This window comes from Hippichthys cyanospilos, chromosome 20 (genome assembly GCF_059441005.1).
Source record: "Hippichthys cyanospilos isolate Australia breed blue-spotted pipefish chromosome 20, RoL_Hcya_1.0, whole genome shotgun sequence".
Classification (NCBI taxonomy): Eukaryota; Metazoa; Chordata; class Actinopteri; order Syngnathiformes; family Syngnathidae; genus Hippichthys; species Hippichthys cyanospilos.
Window position 1 is genome coordinate 15,424,546 of NC_142388.1, and position 19,535 is coordinate 15,444,080.

General features: G+C 41.6%; 2 protein-coding genes across 2 annotated transcripts in view; one reads left to right on the forward strand and one right to left on the reverse strand.

Annotated features, from left to right (window-relative positions):
• Positions 1-9,935, reverse strand: part of ube2j1 (ubiquitin-conjugating enzyme E2, J1) — a 33,282-nt gene extending 23,347 nt beyond the window's left edge. The window contains exons 1-3 of the mRNA XM_088403982.1: positions 9,637-9,935; positions 7,327-7,400; positions 49-180 (exon numbers count right to left, since the gene is read on the reverse strand). Coding sequence (XP_088260108.1) covers positions 49-180; positions 7,327-7,400; positions 9,637-9,667 — 237 coding nt within the window. The 5' untranslated portion in view covers positions 9,668-9,935. The remainder of the gene's footprint in view (positions 1-48; positions 181-7,326; positions 7,401-9,636) is intronic.
• rad51 (RAD51 recombinase) overlaps positions 1-17,644 on the forward strand; it is an 88,773-nt gene extending 71,129 nt beyond the window's left edge. Inside the window, exons 11-13 of the transcript XR_015863887.1 lie at positions 16,092-16,216; positions 16,291-16,374; positions 16,636-17,644. The gene's annotated coding sequence lies outside the window, so the exon portion shown is untranslated. The remainder of the gene's footprint in view (positions 1-16,091; positions 16,217-16,290; positions 16,375-16,635) is intronic.
• The last annotated feature ends 1,891 nt before the right edge of the window (positions 17,645-19,535 follow it).

A 19,535-nucleotide genomic window follows, 5' to 3' on the forward strand; every position in this document is an offset into this window, starting at 1 on the left:
ATGATGAGAATCAAGTACAAGATATTAATCTCTGCAAGTGTGATTTACCGTGAGGAGAATAATGCTGGGAGGCTTCATTGGATACTCTGGTGGAAGCACAATCCTGCCATGATAAACCCCACCATCAAAATCTGAATCTGGGGGTCCACGTACAGAAAAGTGCCATTCAAAGAGGTTATCCTAAAAGGGTACACATAGGTAGAGTATACTGAGCATGTGTTACTACAAAAGTGAAAATAGTGAAATACAGTCATCACAGTGCCAGAAACATTTGGAAAATGTAAAAAAAAAAGGTTTTACTAAAAGATGTAATTGTACAGCGGGCCCCCGGTTTGCGAGATTAATCCCTTCCTTTATTAAATAAAAGATTTATTTACTTGTGACGAGCTTGTTATAGCCTTATTCCCTAGTGAAGGTAGCCTAGCCTAGGCTAGTTTAGCCTTCTTCGTATTACTTGATCAACTCAAGCTTCGTTTCCATAATAATCATCTTCTTGCTCCTGATGCTGCGTCATCAGTAGGTAAATGACGAGGTAGTGTAAAGTGCTTTGAGTACCCAAGGCAGAAAAGCGCTAGTTAAGTGAAAGTCCATTTACCATTTCTTCAATTCTCTTTAACATCACTAGAAATTTTGGGACCCATGGTTAACAAATTAAAGTTTGAATTAAGCACTAAAATGCAAAATAAATACAATATTGAAAGCATTCTCACACGAAAAAAAGTCTTTAGGCAGCCATCTTTGTGACCCCATTCAAAGACCAATAGCAGACCAGCATTGTAGTGATGTAAGCAGTGATGCGTGTAGTGACATATGTGCGTGTTGCCCCAAGTAGACACGCACTGACCGCTATGTTTGAGTTTTTTTTTTTTTTTTTTTTTTTAATGATGTAAAGCGAGAAAGATGGCATCAAGAAGAGACAAAACCGTAGCGGTCCACATTGTAAGATGAAAATACACATGAGGCAGGGACGTTGTAAACCGGGGGGCCACTGAATACATGAATCTTTCTAATTGAACACATCCTCCAGGAATTTTCATGCACATGTATGTGGGTACCATAATTTTTGGAGTTTTAAAAGTACACTCAACAGAAATATAAATGCAACACTTTCGTTTTTGCTCCCATTTTTCATGAGATGGACTTAAAGATCCAAAACTCATTCCAGATATACATTATTACCATTTCTCTCCAACATTGTTCATTAATCTATCTAAATGTGTGATAGTGGGCACTTCTGCTTTGCTGAGATACTCCATCCCACTTCACAGGTGTGCCACATCAAAATGCTCATTAGACATCATGATTCACAGGTGTGTCTTAGACTGTCCAAATAAAAGGCCACCCTGAAATGAAAAGTTTTGTCTCTCAGCAAAATGCCACAGATGTCACAAGCATTGAGGGAGCATGCATTTGGCATGCTGACAGCAGGAATGTCAACCAGATCTGTTGTTTGTGCTTTGAATGTTAATTTCTCCACCATAAGCCGTCTCCAAAGGCGTATCAGAGAATATGGCAGTACATCCATCCAACTGGACTCACAACTGCAGACCACACCAGTGTAACCACACCAGCCCAGGACCTCCACATCCAAAGGGTTCACCTCCAAGATCGTCTGAGACCAGCCACTCAGACAGCTGCTGCAACAATTGGTTTGGATAACCAAATAATTTCTGCACAAACTGTCAGAAACCATCACTCAGAAGCTTAACTGCATGCTCGTTGTCCTCATCGGGGTCTTAACCTCAAATAATTTCTGCACAAACTGTCAGAAACCATCTCTCAGAAGCTTAACTGTATGCTCGTTGTCCTCATTGGGGTCTTAACCTGACTCCAGATCATCGCCATAAAAGACTTGCAAATGCTCACAATCGATGGCATCTGGCATGTTGGAGAGGTGTTCTCTTTACGGATGAATCTCTGTTTACATCACAGGTCTCAAACTCCAGTCCTCGAGGACTGCAAACCTGCAGGTTTTCCATGCCGCTCTCCTAAATACACCTGATTCAAATGATTAGGATAATTTACAAGCTCTTGCAGCGCTTGCTGATGAGCTAATAATTTGAATCTGGTGCGCTAATGACAGAGGCATCGAAAACATGCAGGATTTCGGCCCTCAAGGACTGGAGTTTGAGACCGATGGTTTACATTGTTCAGGGCGGATGGCAGACAGCATGTGTGGCGTTGTGTGGGTAAGCGCTTTACTAATGTCAATGTTGTGGTGGTCGGGTTTTGCTATGGGCAGGCATCTGTTATGGACAAAGAACACAGGTGCATTTTGTTGATGGCATTTTGAATCCACAGAGGCCTGTGACGAGATCCTGAGGCCCATTGTTGTGCCATACATCCATGAACATCACCTCATGTTTCAGCAAGATAATGCAAGGCCCCAAAAAAGTCCAATGTCTTGCATGGCCAGCATACTCACCGGGCATGTTACCCATCGAGCATGTTTGTGATGTGCTTGACAAGCGTATACGACAGCGTGTACCAGTTCCTGCTAATAGCCAGCAACTTCACACAACCATTGAAGAGGAGTGGGCCAACATTCCACAGGCCACAATTGACAATTTGATAAAGTCTTTTTGAAGATGTGTTGCACTGCATGAGGCAAATGGTGGCCACACCAGATACTGACTGAGTCCCCAGACCCCCAATAATGCAAAGAAAAAAAATGCACAGGGTGATCTTTCAATTTGGACAGTCTAAGGCAGGGGTGTCAAACTCAATTGCACAAGGGGCCAAAATTCAAAACACACTTAGAGTCGCAAGCCGAACAGATAAACATTTATTAAACACACTAAAAGTAAATGTTTTTGGAACATAAATATGAATTAAAAGCAGACAGGAATATTATTCTGAAACAAACTTAAACCTTAAATAACATGTAATATTTTGCCTTCCATAAAAATATCTTGTGAAATTATAAAACTTAGAACTTAACTTAACCAACTTAACATTAAAATAACATTCAAGTCCCTTTGCTCCTATGTCAAGGTATATAAAAAATAAACTTAACTAGAGCTGCAAGCAGCTATACAGGGCCCTCGCAGACCTGTGCACGTTAAGGTATGAACAGGACGGGGTATGAACAAGTAGGAGTATGAACGTGTTTGGGTATACGCATATTGAGGTAAGTGTACATAGGAAGTCAATGCGTCACAAAATATCCAAGTTTTATTACATTGGATCAGTTGGCTCAATAGTGTATATAGAAAATGAAAAAATGATGTATTATTTCGTTCCACACGGTGGTGTTAGCACTACAATAAAAAATTAGTTCATAGACAAATTCAGTACAGGACTCTTATCAAATATGTGAAATTTAGAGGTGGGATTCTGTGGGTTGAACGACAGCAGCTTATATTGTTGCTGTTGTGTGAAATTCGTGCTGCCGGCCCATTATCAAAACAACGTACTATTTAGTGGAGGGCAATAGGCCTTTCAGACATTGAAGCGGGTTAGGGTTATCACTTCAAGAGGCTCAGCAGAGTACATAAAAACATTAAAGAATTGCTATATTTTTTGCTGCCAGTGGATGGCGCTCACACTACCATTAAAAATAGGCTTGTAGGTGTATTTCACATTGGACTCCATTGGAATTCCATGTACGAAGTTTTGGAAAGATCAGATTATCTCCAATTTTCTGTTTTGTTGAAACATCGGACTTTGAGGTAGCATACAGGCCAAATTGGAAAAATTGAACAGATATTTTGAAGCCCCTCCCCTATCATATATGTTGGCGGATCATCACCAAATTTTTCCCAATTGTGCGCAAATATGTGATAATGCAGTATAGCAAATATGAAGGCGATCGGGTAAAGCGTTTCGGTGAAACAAGGAGCAGTTTGGGACCAGCAAAGATGGGCTAAAAATGCACATTCAAAAATTCATAACTATTTCTGTACATCTGAGCATATATCTCGCGCTGACTTTTTTTGTAGGTCTCTAGGCCCTGCGTATGTCTAAAATTTTTCGTAGCTCTCGGTCAAAAGGGTCGGCACCAGCTGCACTTTTTCGACCTTAGGTGGCGCTGCAAAGCCATTTTTTTTGCTTAGTTTTAGGAAACCCAAAAATATCAAATTTTTCACCAGGCCCGACGAGTGTGCAAAATTTGGTGACTACATACATGTTTAGGCCCTCAAAAATTGAAAAATTGTGCACAGTAGGTAATAATAATAACTAGAGCTGCAAGCAGCTATAAAGGGCCCTCGCAGACCTGTGCAGGTTGGGGGATGAACAGGTCGGGGTATGAACAAGGACTATGAACGATGAAAAATTAGTTGTAGATCACTTCAGTGCAGGACTCTTATCAAGTTTGTAAAAATTAGAGAAGGTGGGATAATGTGGGTTGAGTTACTGCAGCTTTTATCGTGACAGTTGTGTGACTTTACACAGTCGTATCGGCCACGCCCATTATCGAAACATCGTACCATTTGGTGGAAGGCATTAGGCGTGGCCAATGGCTTTTCAGACATTATTTAAGGGATATCACTTCAAGGGGCTAAGCAGAGTACATAAAAATGTTAAGGAATTGCTATATTTTTTGCAATTGCAAAAAAGAGGTGGCGCTCGTAATATGATAAAAAATAGGCTTGTATACCCGGCTTGTAGGTGTGTTTCATCCCATATACGCAGTTTTGCAAACATCAGATCATCTAGGTCCAATTACAGCAACTTTTACCGTTTTGGCAAGACAGCGGACTTTGAGTTGGCATACAGGCTACGCCCTTTATTGAAAGGTCATAAAAGTTGAGATCCTTCATTTTCCACTGTGTCATAGCTTTTCTAACCATTCTTGAGTTTATTTAGTCAAACAGGCATTGCACAGAACATGAAAGTGTAAAAAATTAGATTTTTGTCTGCCACTAGGTGGCGCTGTAAATGATTTGGAAGTTTATCACATAGCTGTATTAGGGCATGACTTTTAAAGTCCCTGTAGAGTTTCACATGGTTGGAAGCTGAAACAGCTGAGTTAGTAAGGTTTTTGTCACTCTTGGCGAAGGAAATATTCAAAATAATTTGAAGCTCCGCCCATATCTTACAAGTCATGGGATCTTCACAATTTTTGGCATATTTGTGCCGCTATATCTGCTAATAGTCCATGCCCAAGTAGAAGTTGATCGAGTGAACCGTTTGAAAGAAAAAGGCACTAGTTTTAGACCAGCTAATGTCTAAGAATGGGGCAAAATTGCACAAATTCATAACAATTTTTCTGTACATCCTAGCACATCACTTCTATGGACTTTTTTGTAGGTTTTACAATCCTACATATGCCTAAAAAGTTTCATAGCTGGAGGTAAAACCAAACAGGATTGACTGTAATCTTTCGACTAATGACATTTTTTGCAGCCACTAGGTGGTGCTAGCTTTAAACTGGAATATATGTTTGTCGATGACTTCAGGAAGAGATTTTCATCATATCTGCAAAAGTTCTACACAGTAAATAAATAATAACAATAATAATAATAATCCGGAGAAAAGCAAGAGGGCTCTCGCAGCGGTAGATGCTCGGGCCCTAATAATAATAATAATAATAATAATAATAATCCGGAGAAAAACAAGAGGGCTCTCGCAGCGGTAGCTGCTCGGGCCCTAATAATCCGGAGAAAAACAAGAGTGCTCTCGCAGCGGTAGCTGCTCAGGCCCTAATAAAAACTAGAGCTGCAAGCAGCTATAAAGGGCCCTCGCAGACCTGTGCACGTTGGGGTATAAGCAGTTCGGGGTATGAACAAGATGACTTCAGTGCAGGACTCTTATCAAATTTGTAAAATTTAGTGAAGGTGAATAATAATCCGGAGAAAAACAAGAGGGCTCTCGCAGCGGTAGCTGCTCGGGCCCTAATAATAATAATCTGGGGAGGAACAATAGGGACCTCGCAGTGGTCACTGCTTGGGCCCTAATAAATAGATTCTATATATATATATATATATATATATATATATATATATATATATATATATATGAATGAGAGAGAGAGAGAGAGAGAGAGAGAGAGAGAGAGAGAGAGAGAGAGACTTTGCAACGAGGCTGACATGGTCACGCTCTCCTTCGAGCTCTCCCCACTGCAGTGGTAAAACTTAATCTCTGACTCCTGTGTTGTTATTTACACCTCTACTTGGGTCATTTGTGGGGTATCGAGCCCAGTTCAATCCCAACAGTTTGACACATGTGGTCGAAGGCACACCTGTGCACTAATCATGGTGTCTAATGAGCATCTTGATGTGGCACACCTGTGAGGTGGGATGGATTATCTAAACCAGTGGTCCCCAACCACCGGTCCGCGGACCGGTACCGGTCTATGGATCAACTGGTACCGGGCAGGCTGCACCCGAAATAATGTTTTGGAGATGATTTAGTTTAATGGAGTTCGCGTGACTGGGCGCGAAGGCACGTCGGGCAACGCGATGGACGCGAATGGAACGACGCAAATGGCAGCGTGCGGTCAGGAGAAGCGAAATTTCGCCTTTTGCGTGAAGTTATTTTTTTTATTTACTTTTTCCGCGTTTTGAGTCGCCACAGCCAATCAACTTTGGGAACATTCAACGGCTCACGCAGGGGGCAGGAATGAATCATGGCGGCCGCTTTGCGGTCACCAGGAGTGATCCAACACGGCCAGCTGAGCTTTCAATACGAAACAGAGTCAAGCAAGAGCCCTCACCTGGCTTGTCGAAAGGCGGAAGCGAGAACTTGGGACAACTGGTATGTGCAGCGTTTGCTTCACTTAACAGCTGTTGAACCGTAGTTACTGTGCTAAGATAACGATAGCGCAGCATTGTCAGCACAATATTTAGCACAGTCTCGCCCACTTGATTGCGACATTGAAACTTATTTTTTGGCAGGCACTCGAGTATTGCTGTAAAGAATAAAGTTGCTGTCGGTGAAAATATTGGCTGTCACATCCCAGAAAAGTGAACGTTCTCAGCAATGCTCTTCTATCCGGGATCTACCGTAAAGTGCACAGCAAGCTCGATCCACTCCCCTCCCCTCCTCGCGCAATAAAAAAGTGGACAAAAAGTACAACAGCGACAGAAAGCCCCGTCCATACGTTTGTGATGTGGTTTTTAAAGCCCTCCCCGGTCCGCAGTCTAAATCTAAGGCGTTGACCGGGCCGCGGTGATCAAAAGGTTAGGGACCACTGATCTCAGCCAAGCAGAAGTGCATCAAATTAGTGCAGTGAAACCAATGAATACTTACCTCAAGTCAATTGCCAAAAACTTAAAAGAGGGTAAGCAAACATCAAAATATTGTTAAAAAAATGCTCGAGTCCAATATGAGAGTCTCATTTTTGTGGAAAATTATCCACTGTATGTACTGCGGTAAACTTACTTCCAGTGGTTGGGCATGGTAGTGCTCTGTGGGATCTCTTAATTCAGCAGCCTCTTTCATCAATCGCTTCACCGCTAGACCACAAAACAAAACAAACATGGCTATCAGTTTAAGTTAGCAGACGTACAAGGTATTCCAAACAGATGATCGGTTCTCGAAAAACATGATCATGAGTGTGACATTAAGGACACAAAATTTAACATGAGTGTGACATTAAGGACACAAAATTTAACCCATTCAAATCCAAGTGAGAATGATACACAGAATAGTTCAAAAGGAATAAGTCACTCGAACTGCGAGCAGCTATAAAGGGCCATCACAACCCAGTACACATTGGGGTACTGAAACATTAAGATAATGGCACATTGGAACTGCATCGTTTTGAAAAAATCAGACGTACAAGGTATTCCAAACAGATGGTCGGTTCTCCAAGAACATGATCACGAGTGAGACATTAAAGACACAAAATTTAACCCGTTCCAATCCAAGTGAGAATGATACACAATAGTTCAAAACGAATAAGTCACTCGAACTGCGAGCAGCTACAAAGGGCCATCACAACCCAGTTTACACTGGGGTACTGAAACATTAAGATAATGGCACATTGGAACTGCATTGTTTTGAAAAAAAATCATACAGTAGTACAAAACAAAAACTACTTTGATAATATATGACCCTATAAAAGGACAAAAATATCAAAAAATTTAAAAGACAAAACAAACGACTATCTGCTGGGGCAATAGAAGGGCTCCAGAGAAGTTTTGTAGATCTCAGGCTGTTAGATATATCGCCAAAGTTTTATTTATTTAGGTGAAATGTAGCCAGAAATGAAAAATAAGATCACAGATATCTACAGGACTGAAATTTCAAAACATTAATGAAATTTGTACAATATGGAAGGTGAAGTTAGAGGGGTTTTTAATGTCACGGTGAATCAGAGTATGCAGTATTGGTCGTGCCGGCGATCACGGTTTGGACGTGTCTTGGCATTAGAATTGGTGCGTAGAAACAGCACCACGAGAATAAAGTTAGACTCGTCCAGGACAAGCAAGTTCCATTAGGACTATCACCCAGTCCTTGCGTTGGGAGAAGGTGTCTGGCTTCTTTGGCACAAGTTAGAAATTTTTGAGCAGGCGAGCCTTGATTGTATGTTATCTTTAGCATGTGGGAAGCAATGTGATGAAGTTCAAAGTTCCAGCCTCTGTGAAAGCATTCTGTAATTTAAAAAAAAAAAAAAGTACAACACAGTGGGCCCCCGGTTTACAAACTCCCTATTTTACGAACTTTTCGACTTACGAGCGTCAACCAAGGCGTTTTTTTGACCAAGGCGTTTTTTTGTCCCCCTCTTACGCACAAACCTTTCGTCTCACGAGCAATCCGACATACCGGTCGATGTGTTCGTACAATTATTTTCGCTTTGCTGCATCAACGAAATCAAACGTTCACGCTTGTCACGGTAACGCTAAACGCTATTGCTATTAAAATGTCACAGTCACTGTCTCAGTCACGGTGTCAGTCACGGAGTCAGTCACGGAGATGCCGATATGCTATTGGTCGATTAAGGTCACAGTCCCGGTCTCACTCGCGGAGATGCGGATATACTATTGGCCGGCGTCACGTCTATCACAGAAATGCCGATATGCTATTGGCCGAACGCACAGATGCAGTCCTTTTCATTTTATTTCGTCCAAGAGGCCATGTCGTTCAAGTTCAAAATAACGAAAGTTGTGTGTGCGTTCTTACATGAGACTTCACGCCTTCGATTGTTTACTTCCGCCCTCTTCCCTTTTCTTATTTCCTGCACTGATTTGCTAGCCGAACTCGGAAGTTAATGGCCCGACCCAATGCAACATGCAGAATCGGCCGGAACCCCCTTCCCGACTCGTCGCGACGAACTCCCATGATCCGACGGTGTTCCGCCACACCAAGATGACATCGTACGACAAGTCCCGACCCCTGACGTTGGCTTGAAGTGTAGAGGGCCTTAAGGGAATATCCCACATGCTGACGTGTCTAATTGCATATTACAAATACGATCTTTAATTTGTTAACCGGACTCGCATCCTACGCCATTATACGCATTTGCTGTTATGTAAATATGGACAGGATCGCGATTCGTTTTTCTTTTAACATGTATTTCTTGAAAATATCAAGGTAATTGGCAAGGACGCGTTAGAAAGACGTTAGAAAGACACACACCCACTAATGTCGACGATCGAAAGAATTGAGATACAAACACGTTGGCTGAAATTTCAACCGTGAGGTTAGAGCAGAGTCGTACATCTAAACGTGAAATATTATGCAACTCACCTGGGCTCTTGAGGTTATATTTACTCTCCATTATTTTCAAGCACTTGAACAAAGACCGTCGCAGTTGAATTGTTAATTCTCTCTATAGATCGACCAACTACGTATGGCTTAGCCAAATTAGGGTTTTCGGCAAGCATTGGGGAGAGTTCTAGCCTGGTCCAATCGCCCCTCTCCTCTTTTCTTGTAAACAAGCACGCAGGTTAAATTAGCCGTAGCCCTTTTCACAATCGACCTCCTTGATCGTTTTTCCGTGATTCGAACCAAACGTCAGCGGGTTCTTCTTCTTGTTCTTCTTCTTCTTCTTCTTCTTCTTCTTCTCTTTCTTCCTCTACTACTTCTTCTTCTGCTGCTGCTTCTTCTTCGTCGTCGTCTTCGCGTCTAAAATTTGAATAATTGTAAATTTAATGATTACACATTTGCTAAAAAAATATAAATGCTTGTGCATTGAAGAAATGCTTTGCTGTGTGAATGATTGTGGTATAGGGTTATAGTGACTATAAATCTGCTACAAAATATAACTGCTTGCAAACAAGAAAAGGTATGCTGTGAGAATGAGTGTGATAAAAACTTGGTATTGATTTGTCTCCAGTAGAAGGAAGGCCGCTCAAGCCTGCCAGTTGGAGCGCTCCCGCAGCTGTGACTCTTATTGATGTCACGCTATGCATAATATTTTATCTTGCTACGTATAATATTTTATCATACATGCATTAGTTTCTCACCCACATGCTCACACATAGAAGGGCAAGTACAGTCCGGCCATAGACTTGCATTTTTTCCTGCCCCTTGAGAGCCGGGACCTTCATGTAGTTCGAGATCTCTATATCAAATTATGGCGAGAGGGGTCGGAGAGACTGGCAGAGCGCACAATTGTCAATGGCCAGTTCCTCCGCTCCCCTCATGCATGAGTTGGGAAGATTCCCTTGTCTCCTTTTTGTGTACAGTTTCTTACAAATGTCTGACAAATGAACCTGACAATTACTCAGAATGCAACTTCTGTACTTTTGTTTCACTCTGTTCCGTCTCTTAACCATACAGACTGGACAATTAAAGCAGTTACTTGCTTACTTGAACTTTTATTATAACTCCACGTTTATTATAACTCCATCAAGCACGGTACATTCTCTTAACGTTCCACATTCTAATCCGTCCCAATAGCAACATCAACTCAGTTAACGATAAATTGTTACATCTGTTATGGGTGGTATTGTAATACCATCTATTGGATGTTTGGTCTAACTGCACTTTATGTTAGGGTGCCAACCTCCCAACATGCAGCAGTAAGCACATAAACAAGCTATAAGTGTGTCGTGCATCATTAGTACACCACGCACCCAAAGAAAATCGTTTCTCTTTTTTTCTTTTATGAACAATACAACATACAATCTTATCGTTACATATAACTTCTTCAGAATGACTATCTGACTGACGTTGACGTGTCGCTGGGGGGGTCAAAATTGTAACAACATAAAATGTCACTTATTGCATTTACAGAATAACCAATTGCATAACATCAAAATACCAAGAGTGATTCCACATAGTCTCAAGCATAAACGTTTCATTATCAAAATAGATTAGCTGGTGTCCCACAACTTATAATTATTGCACCAATGGCATGCAATCCCGCAAATATTTGGGCCTAATAATAACTTGGGCCTAAAAACTTGACGGCCTGATCTTGTGATGACTTTTGTCTTGTCAGTGTACTGGGGGTCGTGTTCCCTCTTGGCGAACTTTTAGACAGCATGGCGGATGTGCTCTGTAATCCACAGGCTTTATGACTCATACCTTATTCCAGACTCCATGCAGATCAAATGGCTGCATTCTCACCTTGTCTCCACTTTTCAGGAATTGTGAAGGAACTGCCGTCTGATTCGGAAAATTCACAGTACAGTGACAGTAGTGAAGAGTAGTTGCCCAGTAGAAAAAAAAAAAAAACTTTAGATCAATGTGAAAGTGCATCTAAGAAGGAAGGACCAGATGCAGAAAATATGGAGGACGAAAGCTCTGATGAGATAGCAGCAGAACCTGATTTGAAAGTAGAGAGACCTGTTGACACACCAGCACCACTTGCCACAGCAAAGAAAACACAACAAAAACAATACATCTGGAAAGTAAAGGACAGTTCATGTGAGGGTGTGTTACCTGACTTCTTGGGGAAGTGGAGTCTAAATGTTAATGCTACTGAGCCCCCACGGACGTATTGGTCATCTGAACAAGGACTCCGTTTACCTTTAATTGCTGATGCCATGGCAGTGAACCGTTTTGAGAACATTCTGTGACACCTTCACCTTACAGACTTCTCCTCAGCGGATGCAGGACACGATAAACTGTTCCAAATAAAACCAGTTCAAGCAAATTTCCTCTCTGCTGTGGATCCTGAGGAATTTCAAGCCATAGATGAGATGATCATGCCCTTTAAAGGCAAATTTTCTATCAAGCAATACATCACCAAAAAAACAAAACCCTGGGGTGCTAAAATTTGGGCAAGATCAGGATACGGCTTCAGGATACCTGTACCTCTTTGAAGTGTACAGGGGTGAAGCCAGCAGAGGTGCAGTCAGCGAATTGGGAATGCCTGCAGACGTCATCTTGCGCCTCTTAGATGACATCCAATTCAAGAACCACAAGGTGTTTTTTGAGTATTTTTGTGGCATTCCACTGACTACTGTCTTGAAGGACCAGGGCATCTATGGCACTGGCACATGCCGGGTCAACGGGCTTCAGGGGGCACAAACGAAACTCAGGTGTGCAACAGAACTCAAAGGAGGAAGAGGAGCTATCTCTGTTGTCACCAATGGTGAAGATGTCACTGTCACATGTTGGCTTGACACTTCACTTATTCACATGGCCTCTTCCTGTCTTGGCAAGCACTCGACAGATGTTGCACAGAGACGGTACAAGAAAGATAAAAAGATCATCACCATTGACAGGCCTTTTGCATCTAAGGTACCCCGGGAGGTCAGGCTTAGTCCTGGAAACCACTGGCCCCAGATGAACAACATAAAAAAATGCCCAAAGATGCCAAGCATGCACACAAAAAACGAAGTACAGCTGCATGTGTTGCAATGTGGCTATGTGCCCTGGGTGCATGGCAAATTTTCACACAAGATGGTTAACTGATCTAGTACTGGAAGTACATACTGTAAGCATGCAGTGTTGTAGCAGGATTTTAGCACCTCACTTGTGGCCTAGCCCTAACCTTGTGAGGTTGTCAGTTGATGCACTATAGTTTGTCTCGTTTTGTCAATTGAAGCACTGACAGTTGCTTAGTTTTGCAATTAAAACACTTTAGTTATTTTTTCTGTGAAAAAGAAAAGCCCAGAATGGTGTATTGAAGGGAGCAAAATATTTTGAAAAGTAGTTATAGTTTTTGCATAATTCAATAAACATGAACAGTTATATCACTTGATCTTTGATTTTTTTTTATATTTTAGTTAAAATCCACAAACGCATGCTGTCCACCTATGTGGACATGTTCATAACTCCTTGAAAATTTGGTGTATAAAAACAGAACCAAATCATCTTATTTTAAGTCTAAAAACACATAACACTTTTTTTTTAAAACTCAGTATATCATGGGTCATGCATGAAAGGGTTAAGTGAAAACTCTTGCTTTTTAATCAGGTGTGGTCAGCTACTTACTTTATTTTGGACATACAAGCAATGGGCCGCAGCTCAGCGTGACAGTCAAGACATGAAAAGAGAAGACATACCAGTCCACCACTTTGCGAGTTTTTCTTATCGCGGGAAATGAGGGATCACTGTAATGTGAAGGATGCACAGAATCAGACTCATGAATCCAAACGTAAAGTCGTATCTCGCGAGAGTTGTACTCAGACGAATGGTGAAACACGCATGTCTCACGAGAGTCATACTCAAACAAGGATACGAACGGTGAAACACGCGTATATGTATTTGACGGCGACGGATACGGATGGTGAAACACATATATGTCTTTTTGACTGCGATCTTCCTCCATACTCTCCTTTGAAAACAATTCCATCCTGATGGCTCAATTCATCCTTTAATGAATAAAAGTGTACTATCTCTGATGGAATGACTTTTTTGCTATCCCGTTCTATATCACACTTATCAGTTGTTGTAATTTTATGTATTCTTTTGTTGCTAATCAGATTGAACTGAGTCACTCATTCGAGATGGGTAAGTGATCTATCATATTAACAGTCTCCACCTCTGACCCAAAGCTCACTTTTCAGCTGTCAGGTAAATACACTCTGCTCAGGGGATCGGCTAGCAACATGTCACATCCCGGTACATAAGTCACAGGAATATTGTACTTTTGCAACCTGAGTACATTCGTTGCAGTCTCTTTGGTGCACTGAGCACGGGCTTTATTTTAATATTTTCTAAGGGCTTGTGGTCACTCTGGACTGCCACCTCTCTGCCCTCAGTGTATTGGTGAAATGTCTCCATTCCAAACACAATTGTAAGGCATTCTTTCTCTAATTGAGCGTTACCATTTGACCGTTGTTGGGAGAGGGAAATGGCTTCATTTTAATGCACAGTTTAAGGGTTTGGGGTCTATGCAGATCCTCAACCTCCCAGTAGGTTTTCTACCTGAAACCATGATGCTAATCTAGTCTGTACTATGTTGCACTGGAGAAATTACTTCTTTTAGGAGGTCATCGATTTCTTCCTTGAGTGGCTTCATCACTGCAACTGGGACTCTGCGTTTTGGCAGTTTTACTGGTGATATACTATTGTCTATTTCAACTCTGTACGCCTTCCATACAGCCCTCACCAGTAAAAACATTTGGGAATTCCGTTTCTATCTTTTACATCGACATAGCCTGGGTGCAAAGTTTCTCCTCTGGTGTAGATATCAATTCTATTGTTACAATGGTGTCCACACTCATGGTGTTCTCAAATTGTATTTTTAACAATTCCATCTGTTCACTCACTTTTCTGCCCAAGACTGGAATGGCATCTTTCACATCAACCACTTGAAACAGAATTTAGTTTGATATTCCTTGGGTTTCTGATCATGACTCTGCACTGGCCCAATGGGCTCATTTTTGTTTTATTGTACATCACCAGCACTTTGTCTGAATGTTCCAATTTAACATCAGGGTTTATGTGATGCATAGGGATGACATTACAACCAGGTCCACAGTCTATTTTAAACTTTATTTGTGTCCCATTAATTAGCATCCCAGCGAAGAGTTGTTTTTCTGAAATACTTTGGTCTTCTATTAGGTTCACTTTCATTTTTGTCTTTTTCATGTGTTATCATCATAATGCCTTCATATTCTTCCGTCTCTCGTTCTTTCAGAGCAGCACAATCTTTCACTTTGTGAAATTTCTTGACTTGCACATAGCACCAAATGATTCTGTCTCACATTTTTAATTTTTTTTTTCCAAAAGCAGGGTCTTTGTTTTTGTTTCTCTTATATGCGTTTTGGCACAAGTTACAACAAACTTCCTCCACTGCCTTCCCCTGCGGTGTTTTACAGTTTTGTTTTGACAGCTGTGTCGCTCGAAAAATCTGCGGACATCTTTCTAATGTCAGATTATCTTCTCTGAGTAGTCTTGAGTCCATTGTCATTTGTGCCACAAATAAATCTTTTATCAGTGAGTGCTCAAAATTGCAGGTGTTTGCCAACATTCTCAACTTAGTAACGTACTTGTCTAGTTTCTCCTGCTGTTTGAGCTCTCTTGAAGAATATGTACTGTATCTCTCTACAGTGTCGTATAATTTAGGGCTACAGTGTTCATCAAACTTTCTCATCAGCTCTCACGCTCGTTCTTGTCGAAGTGCCAGTATTATCTAACGTGTCTAACGTATCACCGTGTTTAATAGTTCCCTCCCGTCTTCCCCAACGAGGTATTAAAAAGAGTTTACATTTTGTGGATTCCTTTGAGTCCGGCATTTTCAGTTCCACGCAAAGTGTAAAGTCCTCTTTCCAAGCTTTCCATATCCTCAACAAATTGCTTGAATCCAAAACAAGAATCGGCAGCGGCCTTTTGCTGCGTTAGATGGAGCGCGATGGAGGCGAAAAAGCGTACAGTTTTGTATTGTAGTCAATGGAGTTGGCGCGATGATGCGTCGGGCGCAGCGCGTAATTTCGCGTGAAGTTAAAAAATCTGAGCTTTTGGCGCGTCGCGACAGCCAATTGGCTTCGGGACAGTCCTACGTCACGCATTCAGCTCCCTCCTCAAAACGAAACAAAATGGAGGAGAAGCTGGTAATAGCCGTCTCGGAGCACGCAGAGCTGTACAATACATTAAGCCAGCTGTACAGAGACCGAAGCAAGCGGGTGCAGACTTAGCGTGTGGTCAGCGAGGAGACTGGTATACCTGGTATGTACTGAATTATCATTTTAGCACAATTTTTAGGCACATATCGTAGCTACGGTAGAACAGCTACGGTAGCACAGGTTGAGTAGGTAGAATGGACAACTTTATTTCGATGTTGAAATTGTTTTTCTCATCAGCAGACCAATGCCGAAAGAAATGGAAGTCATTGGTGACTAAGATAGAACCGCAGAGTACAGAGATACAGCTGTCGCTAGTGATTTCTGTTCCGCTGCACCATCGCCAAAATCAAGTGGGAGGGCAGGTACGTCACTGTGCCCACACAACTGCGATTTTACACACGCATACTGCATTTATTCCTATTTCAAATTATTACAGATGATCCACAACCACAGTTGGAACAGGAGGGAACTTCTGACTCTCTTGCCTGTAGTCAAGAGTTGATGCGAGGACGTATGTACGGTAATTATGTTCCACAAGATGCGGACGTGCTAAGGCATATTTTCCACTCTTTCCTCCAAATATTCTGATGTGTTTGACGCATTTTATTAAGCAGGTGCAACATATGTACACATCCACAAAATAAAGCTACTGTAAATAGCATTCGTGTATACTGTACACAATTGTTTTTTACTTGTCATTGTGACTATTGCACATTATATGCTTTTATGTTTGTAATTTGATACAAATGTTACAAACCCCTTATATGTTGTTTGTATTCAGGAAAGAAAAGGAAAAGATCCACCGGAAGAACTGAACAAGACATTAATGCTTCAATATTTGAAGCAGAGAGTTAATTTTCTTCCCGCTCCATCTCCACCCCCATCCAATGATGAAGACGAGCTCTTCATGAGAAGTCTGGTTCCTGCCTTGAAAAGATTGCCACAAGACCGTAAACAATCAATTAAATTGCAAATCCACAAATTAATATACGATGCACAAAGGTTTACATTTAGAACAAATTCCACAGTTAATACTCTGGGTGGCAATCTTTTCAGGACAAGAATGAGGGTTCAATGTCGACAGGACAACATATACTGTATAAATACAACATATACTGTATATATATTTTTGCTATTAGTTTTCTTTTGTTCTTTACATTAAAATAGTTGATGTAATATCATTATGCATGTGTGCGCGGTTAACTTTATGCCTCAATTGATATTCTAGTCATGTTCTAAGCTCAGGTAGTCATTAATTTCAGCATTTATCATTATCATTATTTATCGCTCCTCAAATCTTTCTGCAATGGACCTCCACTCCTCTGTAGTGGGAACAGCCATGATTTCACCAACACGGCAGTCGCAAATTGCTGTTGCCAAATCAGGGACAATCATGGACACAGTAGAAACCCCTACACGGAAACTGTTGACAATGGTCCTGTAGGAGTCACTTGTGGCAAGATATCTGCAATACATAAAACAGTAAATGTACCACTTACATTGAAGTTGACAACTATCACCGTTTGTTGACTTAATTATTTTATCACCATGACGTAATTGTTCGATAAAATATTTAGCCCGTTTCACTGACTTTTGTTTGTTCATCATAGCATCATGGTGTATATGCGTTTCAACATAGTTTAGCTAACGCTGTAAACAGGATTGGTCCGACTCCACAAAAAACAACTTGCCACTCACCAGAGACAAATGGACAGGCGTTCCGCAGCGCAAATGGGACGCCTGAAATTGATGTCCATGCGGGTGACTCTTGAACAAATGCGAGCCAACAGGTCGTGGAATTGGGCAACAGTCAACCTCATATAGCGCTGGAAACGGTAGCCATCCAGACGCAATTTAAGGACCAGACGATGGTATTCCCCGAGTTGTTCCCGCATCTGGTTGGTTTTATGAATCCACACACGACGGCGTTTGGCACGTTTCTGCCAAAGCCAGTATAGCGCAAAGGTATCAACAACGTCGTCCTCCATAATTGTTTTTTGCAATATGACTGGCGGCCCTGGCTTGATTGTTGCGTCAGCGAAGCCCCTCCCCTAGCGTGACAATGTCTCGTGTGACAAAAGTGAACATCTTGACCTCGCGACGAAATGCTTCCCGTCGAGCGTAAACTACACGCGTTGTCGTGTTCCATCTGAACGTGGCATAAGATCCTGTTAAACAACCCAGTCAGAAACCCTACTGCTACCTCTCCAAGGCACTTTCATACCACTACAGGTATATCATCAGGGCCAAGTGCCTTTTCATTCTTCATCTTCTTCAATACCCTCCTTGCATCATCCTTACTAATGTTTGCTACTTAATGTTCCACCACAGTCACTTCTTCTGCTCTTCATTCTCTCTCATTTTCCTCATTCATCAAATCTTCAAAGTAATCTTTCCATCCTCCCATCACACGATCAGTCAAAACGTTTGCTGATCTATCCCTGATCACCCTAACCGCCTGCGTGTTCTTTCCATCTTCCCATCACACTACTGGCATCAGTCAGGAAGTTTCAATCTTTATCTTTGATCACACTGACTGCCTGCATGTCCTTCCTATCTCTGTCTGTCTTGCCAACCTGGATAGGTCACTCTCTCCCTCCTTACTGTCCAACCTAGCATATAAGGGATTGTAAGGCCTTTGTTTGGCCTTTGCTACCTACTGTATACTTTCATCTTGTATCTCCGTTGTCTCAATGACCCACTTCTTCATAGCTAACCTTTCTCTGTATGCACTCTCCTCATCCACCATCACGTCTCCTTATCCTCATTCCACCATCACGTCTCCTTATCTATTTTCCTTCCAGCTAACACATCAATTACTCTCCTACCTGACTCTCTGATCACATTAGATGTAGTTGTGCAGCTAGTCAATTGGAAGCAGCTCTTGGCCATTCAGAGCCTGTTTTAATTTCTTCCTAAAGGTCATACATCACTCTAGGAATCATTTTGAGTACTTATTATACATTTAATAGTATATATTTGCAGCATAAATGAGTGTTTTCAGCTTGGGTGTGGCTACAAGAGGACGACAGCTGATAAGGAGACATCGACGACAGAGCCCCTAGGTGGTGACGTCAGGACCCCTGGGCTCACACGCACTACCAAAGAATGTGAAGATTGATAAAGGATTCTTGCTAATATTAACACATAAACAATTATACTGTCTGCCAATTTTACATGTAATCAGATGCCTCTATCATATAAAATGGGGGGGTGTTAGAAGTAGCGTTGGAGAACGAATGTGCAGTGAACAAATAAACGCTACACTCCTTCTCTCTCTCTCGATCCCACTCAAGAAGAATATGAAACTGAGTGCCTTTTCTCTCTTTATTGCCTAGTTATTATAAATGTCTATTTGGTGAACCTGACAATCACTCTTCTTTTTTAACCTTCCTCCATTTTGTCCTCGTCTCTCTCTCTCTGCCTTCTTCATCTTCTTCATCATCAGGGCCATCCTACACACCACCATCCTATGCTATCTGGCTACACTTTCACCTACCACTACTTTGCAGTCACTGATCTCAATATTGCATCATTTACACACAATGTAGTCTCTCTGTGTACTCATACCTCTACTTTTATAGGTCACCCGATGTTAATGCCTAATCTGGAAGAAAATATTCACTGCAGCCATCCTTTTTGAATATCCAACCACCATCTGACCTTCTGCATCGCTCTCCT